The sequence below is a fragment of the Trachypithecus francoisi genome, unplaced genomic scaffold (assembly GCF_009764315.1).
Source record: "Trachypithecus francoisi isolate TF-2019V2 unplaced genomic scaffold, Tfra_2.0 Lachesis_group10, whole genome shotgun sequence".
In the NCBI taxonomy this organism is placed as follows: domain Eukaryota; kingdom Metazoa; phylum Chordata; class Mammalia; order Primates; family Cercopithecidae; genus Trachypithecus; species Trachypithecus francoisi.
This window is the reverse complement of record NW_022681455.1, coordinates 72,186,701-72,201,136: the sequence shown is the minus strand read 5'-3', so window position 1 is coordinate 72,201,136 and position 14,436 is coordinate 72,186,701. Positions and strand designations below refer to the sequence as shown.

General features: G+C 40.6%; 1 protein-coding gene across 6 annotated transcripts in view; it reads left to right on the top strand.

Annotated features, from left to right (window-relative positions):
* COL12A1 (collagen type XII alpha 1 chain) overlaps nt 1-14,436 on the top strand; it is a 137,328-nt gene that overhangs the window by 36,783 nt on the left and 86,109 nt on the right. For 4 of the 6 annotated variants that reach the window (XM_033217686.1, XM_033217684.1, XM_033217685.1 and 1 more), the window contains 2 exons: nt 3,425-3,697; nt 7,222-7,494. The exons of the other annotated variants lie outside the window; for them this stretch is intronic. In XM_033217686.1, the coding sequence (XP_033073577.1) occupies nt 3,425-3,697; nt 7,222-7,494 (546 nt within the window). The remainder of the gene's footprint in view (nt 1-3,424; nt 3,698-7,221; nt 7,495-14,436) is intronic. 6 annotated transcript variants of the gene reach the window in all.

The following is a 14,436-nucleotide window of genomic DNA, read 5'->3' as shown; positions in this document are numbered from 1 at the left end:
TCTGAGAGACAGTTTGTTATAATTTCAGTTCTTGTACATTTGCTGAGGAGTGCTTTACTTCCAATTATGTGGTCAATTTTGGAATAAGTGCGATGTGGTGCTGAGAAGAATGTATATTCTGTTGATTTGGGGTGGAGAGTTCTATAGATGTCTATTAGGTCCGCTTGGTGCAGAGATGAGTTCAATCCTGGATATCCTTGTTAACTTTCTGTCTCGTTGATCTGTCTAATGTTGACAGTGGAGTGTTGAAGTCTCCCATTATTATTGTATGGGAGTCTAAGTCTCTTTGTAGGTCTCTAAGGACTTGCTTTATGAATCTGGGTGCTCCTGTATTGGGTGCATATATATTTAGGAGAGTTAGCTCTTCCTGTTGAATTGATCCCTTTACCATTATGTAATGGCCTTCTTTGTCTCTTTTGATCTTTGATGGCTTAAAGTCTGTTTTATCAGAGACTAGGATTGCAACCCCTGCTTTTTTTTGTTCTCCATTTGCTTGGTAGATCTTCCTCCATCCCTTTATTTTGAGCCTATGTATGTCTCTGCATGTGAGATGGGTCTCCTGAATACAGCAGACTGATGGGTCTTGACTCTTTATCCAGTTTGCCAGTCTGTGTCTTTTCATTGGAGCATTTAGTCCATTGACATTTAAGGTTAATATTGTTATGTGTGAACTTGATCCTGTCATTATGATATTAACTGGTTATTTTGCTCGTTAGTTGATGCAGTTTCTTCCTAGCCTCGATGGTCTTTACATTTGGCATGTTTTTGCAATGGCTGGTACCGGTTGTTCCTTTCCATGTTTAGGGCTTCCTTCAGGGTCTCTGTAAGGCAGGCCTGGTGGTGACAAAATCTCTAAGCATTTGCTTATCTGTAAAGGATTTTATTTCTCCTTCACTGATGAAACTTAGTTTGGCTGGATATGAAATTCTGGGTTGAAAATTCTTTTCTTTAAGAACGTTGAATATTGGCCCCCACTCTCTTCTGGCTTGTAGAGTTTGCCGAGAGGTCTGCTGTTATTCTGATGGGCTTCCCTTTGTGGGTAACCCGACCTTTCTCTCTGGCTGCCCTTAAGATTTTTTCCTTCATTTCAACTTTGGTGAATCTGGCAATTATGTGTCTTGGAGTTGCTCTTCTGGAGGAGTATCTTTGTGGCGTTCTCTGTATTTCCTGAATTTGAATGTTGGCCTGCCCTACTAGGTGGGGAAGTTCTCCTGGATGATATCCTGAAGAGTGTTTTCAACTTGGTTCCATTTTCCCCATCACTTTCAGGCACCCCAATCAGACGTAGATTTGGTCTTTTTACATAATCCCATACTTCTTGCAGGCTTTGTTCATTTCTTTTTCTTCTTTTTTCTTTTGGTTTCTCTTCTCGCTTCATTTCATTCATTTGATCCTCAATCGCTGATACTCTTTCCTCCAGTTGATCGAGTCGGTTACTGAAGCTTGTGCATTTGTCACGTATTTCTCGTGTCATGGTTTTCATCTCTGTCATTTCGTTTATGATCTTCTCTGCATTAATTAGTCTAGCTGTCAATTCTTCCACTTTTTTTCAAGATTTTTAGTTTCTTTGCGCTGGGTACGTAATTCCTCCTTTAGCTCTGAGAGGTTTGATGGACTGAAGCCTTCTTCTCTCATCTCGTCAAAGTCATTCTCTGACCAGCTTTGATCCGTTGCTGGCGATGGGCTGCGCTCCTTTGCAGGGGGAGATGCGCTCTTATTTTTGAATTTCCAGCTTTTCTGCCCTGCTTCTTCCCCATCTTTGTGGTTTTATGTCTCTGGACTTTGATGATGGTGACGTACTGATGGGGTTTTGGTATAGGTGTCCTTCCTGTTTGATAGTTTTCCGTCTGACAGTCAGAAGGACTGTCTGTTGGTCTGTTAGAGATTGCTTGAGGTCCACTCCAGACCCTGTTTGCCTGGGTATCAGCAGCAGAGGTTGCCGAACATAGAATATTGCTGAACAGCGAGTGTACCTGTCTGATTCTTTCTTTGGAAGTTTCCTCTCAGGGTGACGCCACCCTGTGAGGTGTGGGGTATCAGACTGCCCCTAGTGGGGGATGTCTCCCAGCTAGGCTACTCAGGGGTCAGGGACCCACCTGAGCAGGCAGTCTGTCCGTTCTCAGATCTCAACCTCCGCGTTAGGAGATCCACGGCTCTCCCCAAAGCTGTCTGACAGAGTCGTTGGGGTCTGCAGCGGCCCGCTCTTTCCCCTAATGGACTGCAGCTGTGCGCTGTCCGCCAGCGGTTAGAGTCTACAGAGACAGGCAGGCTTCCTTGAGCTGCTGTGAGCTCCACCCAGTTCGAGCTTCCCAGCGGCTTTGTTTACCTACTTAAGCCTCAGCAATGGCGGGCTCCCCCCCCCAGCCTCGCTGCTGCCTTGCGGATAGATCGCCGCAGACGGCTGTGTTAGCAGTGAGGGAGGCTCCGTGGGCGTGGGACCCTCCCGGCCAGGTGTGGGATATATTCTCCTGGTGTGCCTGTTTCCTTAAAGCGCAGTATTGGGGTGGGAGTTACCCGATTTTTCCAGGTGGTGTGTGTCTCAGTTCCCCTGGCTAGAAAAAGGGATTTCCTTCCCCCTTGCGCTTCCAGGTGAGGCGATGCCTCGCCCTGCTTCAGCTCACGCTGGTCAGGCTGCAGCAGCTGACCCGCACCGATTGTCCGGCACTCCCTAGAGAGATGACCCCAGTACCTCAGTTGAAAATGCAGAAATCACCGGTCTTCTGTGTCGCTCGCGCTGGGAGTTGGAGACTGGAGCTGTTCCTATTCGGCCATCTTGCTCCGCCCTCCGAAAAATGCTTTTAAAATTATGAGTCTGTGGATGTTACCCATAGTGTACCTTAGCTTCGAGATGTAGATCTAATGAGCATTCATTAAGTACCAGTTCTCTGCTTGTTCCATCCTGTGTATGGTCCAGTTATTCTCCAAGTCAAGTGACTATACAGATAAAAAGTTAGTGTGGGACTGACTGGATAAGACAGTTTTGTTGGGTGGGTAGATATGGTAGAGCCGGGTGTTAGGTGTTATTTTCCTAGTTTCGTGAGAAAATGTAGTAAGAGTGAAAGTCTTGGCTGCTTATATTCAAAGAAATGAATTGTTTTTATTCTTGAAGTTTATAGTGGTATAAATTTAGCATTTGATAGAATATTTATTATTTTAAAAGTTTACTATTATATACATCTTTATGTAATTAAAAATTAACAGTACTTAGTTTGTTTCTGGATATTGTAGAATTCATATTTGCTATTTCAGAATTTAGTTAATCTCTGGCTAAATGAATGCAGAAACCAGGATGTTTGCAAATAAATTGCTCATGGATTTCTTTAGAGAAATGGTATAATTTAGTAATAAAAAAGTAATTTTTGTATTTTTCATACAAAGTCAGTCAATTTATGTTTTAACATCTGTTTTTCTTTTTGTATTTCAGTAAAAGGAGCACCTCGAAACCTAAAGGTGACAGATGAGACTACAGATAGTTTTAAAATTACTTGGACTCAAGCTCCAGGGAGAGTTTTAAGATATCGAATTATATATAGACCAGTTGCTGGTGGAGAAAGCAGAGAAGTTACCACCCCACCCAATCAGAGGAGAAGAACGCTGGAGAACTTGATTCCAGACACAAAATATGAAGTAACTGTAATTCCTGAATATTTCTCGGGACCTGGTTCACCATTAACTGGAAACGCAGCCACTGAAGAAGGTAGAGGAAATATGCTTATCATATGGTGACAACCAAACTCTTAGACTAGAAGGGAAAATTGGGACAACTATCCAGATAAAAAACTCATGAGACACTTTGTTTCAATTATTTGAGTATGTTAGACCATAGTCCTTTTAGACTTAAGTTTAAATTTTTTTTTTTTACTGAATCATGACATTATTTATTTGTGTCGATAGATTTAATTAATTAATTAATTAATTTTTTTGAGACAGAGTCTCCCTCTGTCATCCAAGCTGGAGTGCAGTGGCACGGCTCACTGCAACCTCCACCTCCCGGGTTCAAGTGATTCTCCTGACTCAGTCTCCCAAGTAGCTGTGATTACAGGCACGTGCAACTACACTCAGTTAATTTTTGTATTTTTTAGTAGAAACAGGGTTTCACCATGTTGACCAGGCTGGTCTGAGACTCCTGACCTCAGGGGATCTGCCTGCCTTGGCCTCCTGGTATGCTGGGATTACAGGCATGAGCCACCACGCCTGGCCTTGTGTCAATAGAATTTAAATGCTAAGGCCGGGCCCGGTGGCTCAAGCCTGTAATCCCAGCACTTTGGGAGGCCGAGACGGGTGGATCACGAGGTCAGGAGATCGAGACCATCCTGGCTAACATGGAGAAACCCCGTCTCTACTAAAAAATACAAACGACTAGCCGGGCGAGGTGGCGGGCGCCTGTGGTCCCAGCTACTCGGGAGGCTGAGGCAGGAGAATGGCGTGAACCCGGGAGGCGGAGCTTGCAGGGAGCTGAGATCCGGCCACTGCGCTCCAGCCTGGGTGACAGAGCCAGACTCTGTCTCAAAACAAAAACAAAAACAAAAAATAATAAAAATAAATGCTAGGATATAGTCTCAATATTCTTTTAAAAATAATATTATTAAATGTTTTAATGTGAATTGAAGGATGGCTAAGAATTAAAAATCAAACTGCTATGCACCATTGAAATAGATTGTATTTTACTTCTTAAGAAAGATTTTTAAACATTAACTTGTTTTTCTTTAGATGGGATGATTAGGATCCCAGGATACATTCTGATGTTTGTTGAAATTATTAATGTTTAATATGTGATTTCATTGGGGGCAAAATAAGGCATTCATACTTTTTCATTTTATTTCCTAGCTCTAATGTTTTTAAAATAGCAATAATAATGCCAAGAACACATTAGCAATAATGAAAAGTTACTGAGTACCTGTCTGGTGTCAGGTTCTGTACAAACGGCTTTTCATATATTTTGTTTAACCCCTGCATAGTGTTTATGTTATTATTATCATCTCAGCTTTATAAGAGAATTGAGGCTGAGGAAATTAAATAATAAATCAAGACTACGCAGCTAATGGTGAATCTGAGTTTATGGATTTTACTGCCCTACTGCAGACATTTACAAGGAGTATCCATTATAGCTTGGTCTGCATCACCCTTCTCTGTCTCACTGCCTTCCCTCCCACTGCATCACTCTACCCACTCCTACTGCATTCCTCTCCCTCCTCCCCCACTGCATCACGCTCCCACCACCCACTACACTCCCTCCCACTGCATCACTCTCCCTCCTTCCACTGCATCACTCTCCCATCTGCCACTGCTTCACTCTTCCACCTCACAGCATCCTTTTCCCTCCTCCCACTGCATCACTCTCCCTTCTCCCACTGCATCACTCTCCCTCCTCGCACTGTATCACTCTCCCTCTTCCCCCACTGCATCACGCTCCCACTGCCCACTGCCTTCCCTCCCACTGTATCACTCTCCCTCTTCCCACTGCAACACTCTCCCACCTCCCACTGAATCACTCTCCCTCCTGCCACTGCATTTCTCTCCCTCCTCCCACTGCATTTCTCTCCCCCAACTGCATCACTCCCCCTCCTCCCCTAATGCATCATGCTCCCACCACCCACTGCTCTCCCTCCCCCTGCATCTCTCTACCTACTCCCACAGCATCCCTCTCCCTCCCTCCCACTACATCTCTCTCCCTCCTCCCACTGCATCTCTCTCCCTCCTCCCACTGCATCCCTCTTCCTCCCTCTCACTGCATCTCTCTCCCTTCATCCCTCTGCATCTCTTCTCCTCCTACTGCATCTCTCTCCCTCCTCCCACTGCATTTCTCCCCCTCCTCCCACTGCTTCTCTCTCCCTCCTGGCACTGTATCTCTCTCCCTCCCTCCCACTGCATCTCTCTCCCTCCTCCCATGGCATCCCTCTCCCTCCTCCCATTGCATCTCTCACCCTCCTTCCCACTGCATCCCTCTCCCTCCTCCCACTGCATCTCTCTCCCTCCCTCCCACTGCATCCCTTTCCCTCCTCCCATTGCATCCCTCTCCCTCCTCCCACTGCATCCCTCTCCCTCCCTCCCACTGCATCTCTCTCCCTCCTTGCACTGCATCTCTCTGCCTCCCTCCCACTGCATCTCTCTCCCTCCTACCATGGCATCATTCTCCCTCCTCCCACTGCATCTCTCACCCTCCCTCCCACTGCATCCCTCTCCCTCCTCCCACTGCATCCCTCTCCCTCCTCCCACTGCATCCCTCTCCCTCCCTCCCACTGCATCCCTCTCCCTCCTCCCTTTGCATCTCTCTCCCTCCCTCCCACTGCATCTCTCTCCCTCCTCCCACTGCATCTCTTTCCCTCCTTTCACTGCTTCACTCTCCTCTCTTCCCCCTGCAGCCTAACTCAATAGTCTGTTCTGCTACAGAGGCTTTCTCTTTTACCTGCTTTCTTCCTCCTGTCTTCCATTGGTGAAGTGTGACTACTTCATTGTTTTTCTCTCTTGCTGAGAGTCTAGGGCTCTTTGTGCTGGGCACCATAATGTGACCTTTCATCTTTCTATTTTCTGGAGTAAAACTGGCTGGCTTTTATATGCTCAGTGGAGAGTGACGTAGGACTGGGTTCCTTAGGAACCTTCAAAGAGGACATGACCAATCTACAAGGAAAGTCATGAAATAGCAGACATCACAGCTACAAAAAGATGGGTGGTCCCTGGGGATTTGTACCCAAGGCTGGGTCTCACTAAGCTGTTTTTTTCTCTTACTTTTTTTCCCTCTAGGGACAGCCTTATGTTTATAATTTATCATTTTTATTATATCAGAATTAGTTCCTGGGTGTTACCTTTCGATGTTCATGGCATTACACTGATTAACTGTTTTTGCTGAAGTTAAAGGAATTAAAGTCTGCATTGTAATACTAATCAACGTGTATACATTTTATAGTGTTTTCTTCCACTTTTAAGGAAATACAAGGAAACTATCATAAGAAATATCCTAACATGAAAGATTTTACTTGGAAGATTTTAACCTTTGTAAACACAGAAAAGGGACTGGATATCTTTCCTCTTGTTTCTACTAACATATAGGGTCTGATTTAGAGATGCTTAAGCTTTGTTGGCTAGTAAACAGTTAAAATTGTCATAGTCTCACCCAGGATATAAATTTGTTGTAGTGCACATGCATATGTAAAATAACAAAATGTTTTTCAAGTCATTTTATTAAATAATGGGTTTTGATGATGTTGTCATTTTTTAATGAAGTTAGAGGGAATCCAAGAGACTTAAGAGTTTCTGACCCTACGACGTCTACTATGAAATTATCTTGGAGTGGGGCACCAGGAAAAGTGAAACAGTATCTCGTCACATATACCCCAGCGGCAGGGGGTGAAACTCAAGAGGTCACTGTGAGGGGAGATACAACCAATACGGTGCTGCGGGGATTGAAGGAAGGGACACAATACGCCTTATCTGTGACAGCCTTATATGCGTCTGGGGCTGGAGATGCCCTCTTTGGTGAAGGAACAACACTTGAAGGTAATTACCATCATATTTTCTGAAAATCTAGGAACTTGTTTGTGGTGCTGCCTCTAGGAAGCTTAAAATGTTTTCAGAGAATGAATCCAGAAGTGTGCAATCCTTTCTCTTAAAAAGAATGTATATTGAAAAATAAATAACCATAAAGCTGTCTTTATTCAGAGATGTAGAATGTAAGCAGCTGAAAAAATTAAACTTGATTAAGAAGTGCCTTGGGGAGCTGGATGCATAATAAGGCCAAAGAAATGTGTTTATAATTCCATGGATTGGTTAAAAGGAGAATAGGTGTATGACATTCAGAGTGGGAAGGGACCTTGGGAAACACCTATGTAAAAAGATTTGGATTGCCCAAGTTTATGCAGGTAGTTCTATCTTTCTGGTCCAGATAGGAACCATTTTCTGACTTCCATTCAAGTGCTCTTTTCATTCACCATGCATAAAAGCTCAAGAAATATAAGAACCCAAATTTCTATTTGTTTTCTACATAATTTCTGAAATTCTGTTCTGTATTAAATGTTCAAAGTGATTGCGATAAAGTACTTAGTAAGAAACATCAGCAATACTGGAGCGGATTCCTTGGCTCTTTAGAGTTAATTGTCAGAGAGCTTTACATTTTTTAGGATCTTTTGAGATATAATCACAGCTTAGGTTTAACTTAACACAGCTACTACATGAATAATGTAAGGGAGAGAAAATACACATCTAATTGAACTGCAATAAGAATGGATTGTAATGCTAAAAATCCCATGATGTTGACTCAGTCCTATAGTTGGGGGCCTACATGGACTATCAGCAATAGCTTTCCTTCTCTTTATCATTATATTTTATATGACTTATTTTAAATGATTATAGGAAGAAAATGAATCTGAAGTATCTTCTAATATGAAATCACAGTGACTAAGCAAAATATCCATCAAAGCTGTTGGATCCAGGAGCTTGGAAGGTTGTAGATATTGTAATTAGTGAGATAGGACATACAATAGGCAGTTCTTAGAAACTTCAAGACTTAAGAAAGAAAAACAAATAATTTAAAAATACTAATCAAAATAGTAGTGATCGGCCAGGCACGGTGACTCATGCCTGTAATCCCAGGACTTTGGGAGACCGAGGCGGGTGGATCACCTGAGGTCAGGAGTTCGAGACCAGCCTGGCCAACATGGTAAAACCCTGTCTCTACTAAATACAAAAATCAGCTGTGCATGGTGGCACATGCCTGTAATCCCAGCCACTTCGGAAGCTGAGGCAGGAGAGTCGCTTGAACTCGAGAGGAGGAGGTTGCAGTGAGCTGAGATTGTACCATTGCACTCCAGGCTGGGCAATAAGAATGAAACTCCATCTCAAATAATAATAATAATAATAATAATAATAATAATAATAGTGATCAAGAGTTAAATTTCCATAGTCCATGAAATCTGTTTCTAGAAAAAGATTTAAATGAAAGATTAGGTACCAGTGTGTAAAGTACTTACAACTAAAAGAGACCTGGTTGTACTACTTAGCTGTGTGACCTGGAGTAAACCTTAACCCCTCTGGGCCTTAGTTTATTCATCTATAAAGAAGGGATGATTATCCTCCCTCTTTCCTCCTAGAGTTATTGTTGAGATCAAATGGGAGAATGTAAGTGAAACTCATTGGAAACTGTGAAATACTATGTGTCTACAAAATTCATCAAGAGGACATAGCTTATTAACTTTAGATCTGATATCTAAAAGCCTCTTGGTATATTCAGGATTGGGGGTTGGGGTGGATTGGTTCCAAGACCCCTGCATATACCAAAATCCCCTGCATATACCAAAGTCCTCTCATACTCAAGTCCTACAGTCGGGCCTAGGGAAGCAGTATACGTGAAAAGTCGGCCTCTGCATATAGATGGGTTTTGCATCCTGTGAATATTGTATTTTTTGTCTGCATTTGCTTGAAATAAATCTGCATGTAAGTGGACCCTCACAGTGTAAACCCATGTTGTCAACTGTATAGCTTTAGTATTTCAAATATAATTGGTGACACAAAAGTTTTGGAAAAAATAGTAGAAACAGAAATTGCCTTAAGTACACAGACATAATCCAAACAACAAAAGCAGGTGATCTTTACAATCTGGGGCAACATCCAGAATTTTGGAGAAATTTGTCCTTTTCTTTGGACCTTTTGAAGTTCTGTTTCTCCATATGCTTTCAACGAGCTTTTAGCATAGGTTGTTCATAAGATATTTTTGGAGGACAAACTTTCACTCTTTATTTTTTACAGGATAGATATAGATTGTATTTGTGAACATTTCTTCTTTATAAGGAGTATCTTGGAAATAATTTAATAGTTTTTCTTCTGGTTGTGCCTTTTAACCTTCTCATATTCATTTGTGCTTTCTTGCTTTTAAAAATATATTTATACTCAGTAAAAATCTTCTCAATTCTAAAAATTAAGGCATTTTTTGCCAAGAATAATATATTAAAAATTGCATTTAAAAAAATGTACTTTTTAATTTTACAGGAAGCACATTCTACTAGGCTGTGATTTTTGTAAGCCAGATGTATAAATTGTTTATAATATTATAGCTCTTCGCAAGTGGTATCGAAAATCTATCAACTTGTACGCATGTGTGAATGTACACACACGCATGTGTCTTTGATCAGAAACAATCTCTAAGGGAAATACATAGATAGTAAAATAAATTTTAAAAGCTATTGTTTTCTATTTCCTGAGAAGGAAAGCTAGATAATTTGCAAGTTTGCTTAAAAAATACAGTTAATTCCTAACTAAATTATAATAATTTACAACAGACATTTTGTTCATTTACGCTAAAGTGCTTTACTGCAGTGAAGGATTAACGAAAGGGCCTCCAGCCTGATTTTGTTAACATATTTATCCCATTGCATTATGTGTGGTAAACTTGACAAATATGTGAAAGCATAGTTGTGACTAAATGAAAGTAATAGAAGATTTTTGCCCCTGGTTATTCCATTTCATTTTATTGTATTAACTCAGCCAAATCCACATACCATATACAGGAATAGGATATGATGGTAAATGCAGGGAGTGGAAAGCCCAGAAACAGAGCCAGGCAACTGCTTTTGAGGGCTGCTGTTTTTGTAATCTGTTTTTCTCTTGGGAGAGGAGGTGGTAAGAGCAGAACTTGAAGGAATGTTTCCTTTATCCAGAGGCATGGTGTCAGCCGGCAAGAGCATTCTGTAGGTTGGACATCTTATAGATTACCTCAAATGCATTATGACTCTCAATTCAAAAGGAAAGAAAGTTGTTGTTGTTTTGTATTTAAAAAAATATGTAGTGTGGTCTACAACCATCCCTAACTTGAATCTGTTTCCTAGTACTTTTTTTGAAATGCAGCCAATGATCAGAAAATTCCCCTGTTGGTGGAAGAGAGATTTATTAGCATTGGCATTGGGGAAGTTCATGGTTGGCTGTAGTACTATAGGCAATAGAGTCACAAAGGCAGAGTTTATTACTATTTCAGATCCAAACTTCAGAGGAATGTGAGCACACATCATTAGGTTTGATTTACATTGTTTTTTCCCCCCGTTGTTGTTGTTGTTAGAGCAGTTAGAGAGTATAATTACAAAAACACTACTGTATATATAATCGCACTTCAAGTCTTGAAAGAACCTTTAATTGCTGCTGTTAGTACTTGGAGGAAAATCTGTTTTTATAAATCTCTCAATAAATAATGCCCATTTTAATTCAGAGATTTACCACAAATGAATGAGAATTTCAGTTTGATAATAATATGTTTTCTTGTTAAATTTTTGAGCGTTGTTTTTTGGCTACAGAAAATATGACTTTTTAGAATTTCCTTTGTTTCAGTTGCTGTAGCAACCTGCCAACGTCCTAGATATGAATGGCTTCCTACAGATCAAACCAAGTGTATTCAGTTGACATTTTGTTACAATGAGGTTTTTAGCACATCTCAGGAATTCCGCATGATGTTGAGTAACATGAGGCCCTTAAAGATGGACTAAACAAGGCCTCTGTGTTTTCACTGATTTACTGCTGTCTCATAATTTGAAAAATCATACATTCTGGGTAAAATAACGCTGATGTTGCCAGGGAACTTTAGCACAGTCACCAAACAGTAATTTCTATTTCCTTTTCCTGTGAATTAATTGCTTGTCAGATAAAAATTGAAGTCAATGTGGAGAGGTAATAATTATGGAAGAAACACTTTTTTGCTCAAGCCGACTTTGAAGTTGAATGGTGATTTAATTGCTAAGATGTTTTTAAAAACTGTGTATAGCTTAAAGTAGCTGAGTTAACTTATCAATAGTGAACTTTGTCCTTTGGAATGGTGGCTCTGATTCATTGGTTGTAAATCAAATGTATTTCCACACGAACATTATCCAGAAGCAGATCTTCTGTATTGCTATGGAAAGTTGGATGACTTTTGAGCTGAGCTCTAACGGAAAAGACAAATTGATTTAGAAGAGAGTTTACATTACATTTTCAATTTGACTTCTATTTTTGAAAGTGGTATATGAAGCTCAATGAAAGCTGGCTGGAACAATCTATAAGATGAAATACAGTTTTATTTCATGATGATTAATTTTTCATGTATCATTGGCTAATTTGTGTTATAATTATATTTGAATTGGATGATAATTTGCTTTTCAGAAAGAAAATGGAAAAGGGATAAGGAAACATAGGAAAGTTACTTAAATGAGGCATTATTTCTTTGGCTTGGTATGTGGAAAAAAGCAGTGTAGGAATCAACTCCTTCAGGATGTTCAGATCATGAGAAGTAGACCTGTCTGAATGACTTCCCACAGCAGCAGCACAGAGACACATGCAAGCACACACTAGAAAAATGACTTTTGAATATATGTAACTAAGCTTTATAATAAGGACAGAAATGCTGAGTAGCCAAATTTCAAAACCTGATAGAGTTTTATACCTTTAAACTATGACATTTATACCTATACTGGTACTATGCTAGGAAGAATAAGGTGTAAGGGAAACTGTCAAGATAGAATCAAAGGAATGGAAATAAAGGAATATCATCATTATAGATGATGACTTGTTTGAAATGATTGCCAGAATTTCTATTACCAGAGATAAAATTAATAGAGAGAGCACAGGCATATATCCAGAACAGAAGAGGGCAAGTAGTATGAGACTAAATATTATTCAAAAAAACCCTAAACAAATCCCAGCACCATAACACACATATTTGTAAACCTTGGGGCACAGAAGAAAGAGGAGGACCTCAGAAGGGAGGGAGCCTCTGCTAGAGCAAAAGTAGATCTAGGTTCAGGGAAAGGTAGTGACTACATGGCAAAACGTCTACTAGGGTTGCTTTCTGTTCACTGCCACTGTTTCTATGCTTTCTCCTTTTGAGGAGCAGTAACCTCTCCTGGAGATGGCCTACAGACTGGTCTTCTCACATCTTTACTTCTCACTCTCTCTTTCCTATTCCCTCTTAGGTACTCTAAAAAGAGACTCTTGCCTAAACCCAGTATAACCAAACTAAACCAAAACAAGTCAGATAATTTCTTCCTGTAGTTACTGATGTCTGGAGCTCCTTAGATTCAGGACAAAAATGACAATGTATTGAACCAAGTAAATGCCTTGCTAGGTAACACTTAGGAATTCATTCATGTGAAAATGTGCTCAGCTCTTAAATAAGAGGCATGTGTGTGTTCAGAGCCATTTCCTGTTGAGATAAGATGAAGGGGAGAAGAGAGCAGTGAACATCCCACATGTGTCCATGGAGATGTGATGAAAAGCTTAAATCATCTCCTCTGTTCTCTGAGGGTCAGCCTTGATATTATTTTTCCACCTAAAGCAGTGATTTTCTGTACATGGCAATATAACCACACAAAATACAAACCACCCAGCAGTCCTATAGAGCATCATGTGTGTAATGATTTTGACCAGTTTACTTTCACCATACCTGTCTTTATTTTGAAGGAGCACCGTTTCTATGTGAAAGCAGATTTGAGGTTCCTTCCCACACTGACCCAGCACACCTCCCTAATAAATGCTTCTCTAGACCTCAGAGAGGAGAAGTAGAAAGAAGAGCAAAAAGGGGGAAAGAATAAAGAATTGTAGAGGTTTTGGAATCACAGGGCAGATTTAAAAGATGTTTAGAAAGCACCAGTACTTACGTGCATCCCCAAGTATTCCAATCTAATTGATTTGGGTAGGGTCCAGCCTTTGGTTTTTCAGGCAATTCTGTTTATCGATTCAAGTCCAGTCCAGTTATTTTGCTGCTGTGGGCCCCAAGGCCCCAGGAGGTGACATAGCCTGTTGATGACCTGCTCAGATGGTTGCACACCTGGCCCCAAGACAAGTTCGGCCACTTGCCAGTTTCCATCCTGCCAGCTGTACCACAGGGCGCAATCCACTTGCTTCATTTTTTGGTAATATAATGTTTGGCCAAACCAAGGTCTCATGTTTTAAAAATTCAAGGGCTATACATTTACTTGTCATGAGTACAACTTGTTCTCAAAATTCTTGGTTGTAACGTAACAGATAGAATAGTCAGCCCTCCTCCCTAAAAAAAATTATCAATGTGTTTGGGGAGCAGTATGGATTTAATATTTAGGAATATTCTTATCAAACTGACTGACTGACATGTAAGAAACCCATATGAAGCAGCTTATCTTCTCAATTGTGGTGTCTGGATTGAACTATCTTTCTCCTTTCTTTGGAGTCTATGTTGCTGTGTCACTAACATGGAATGTTGTAGTGACAGTGCCTGCCTTTATATACCACAGACAGAAACTACAATTTTTAGTGAGTTTTTTCTGAGACTGAGAACTTATTCAGTGTTCACTCAAAATAGTGTTGTCATGCCATTAATTAGAGCTTATAAATATTCTTTAGTTGATTTTTAATTTGCATCTTAAAAATTGCTGTTGTAGATTATTTTCAGAACATCGATAAACCTTGGGAAAAGTCTTCATTGCATTTTACTAGTATTTTGTTCTAGATTTA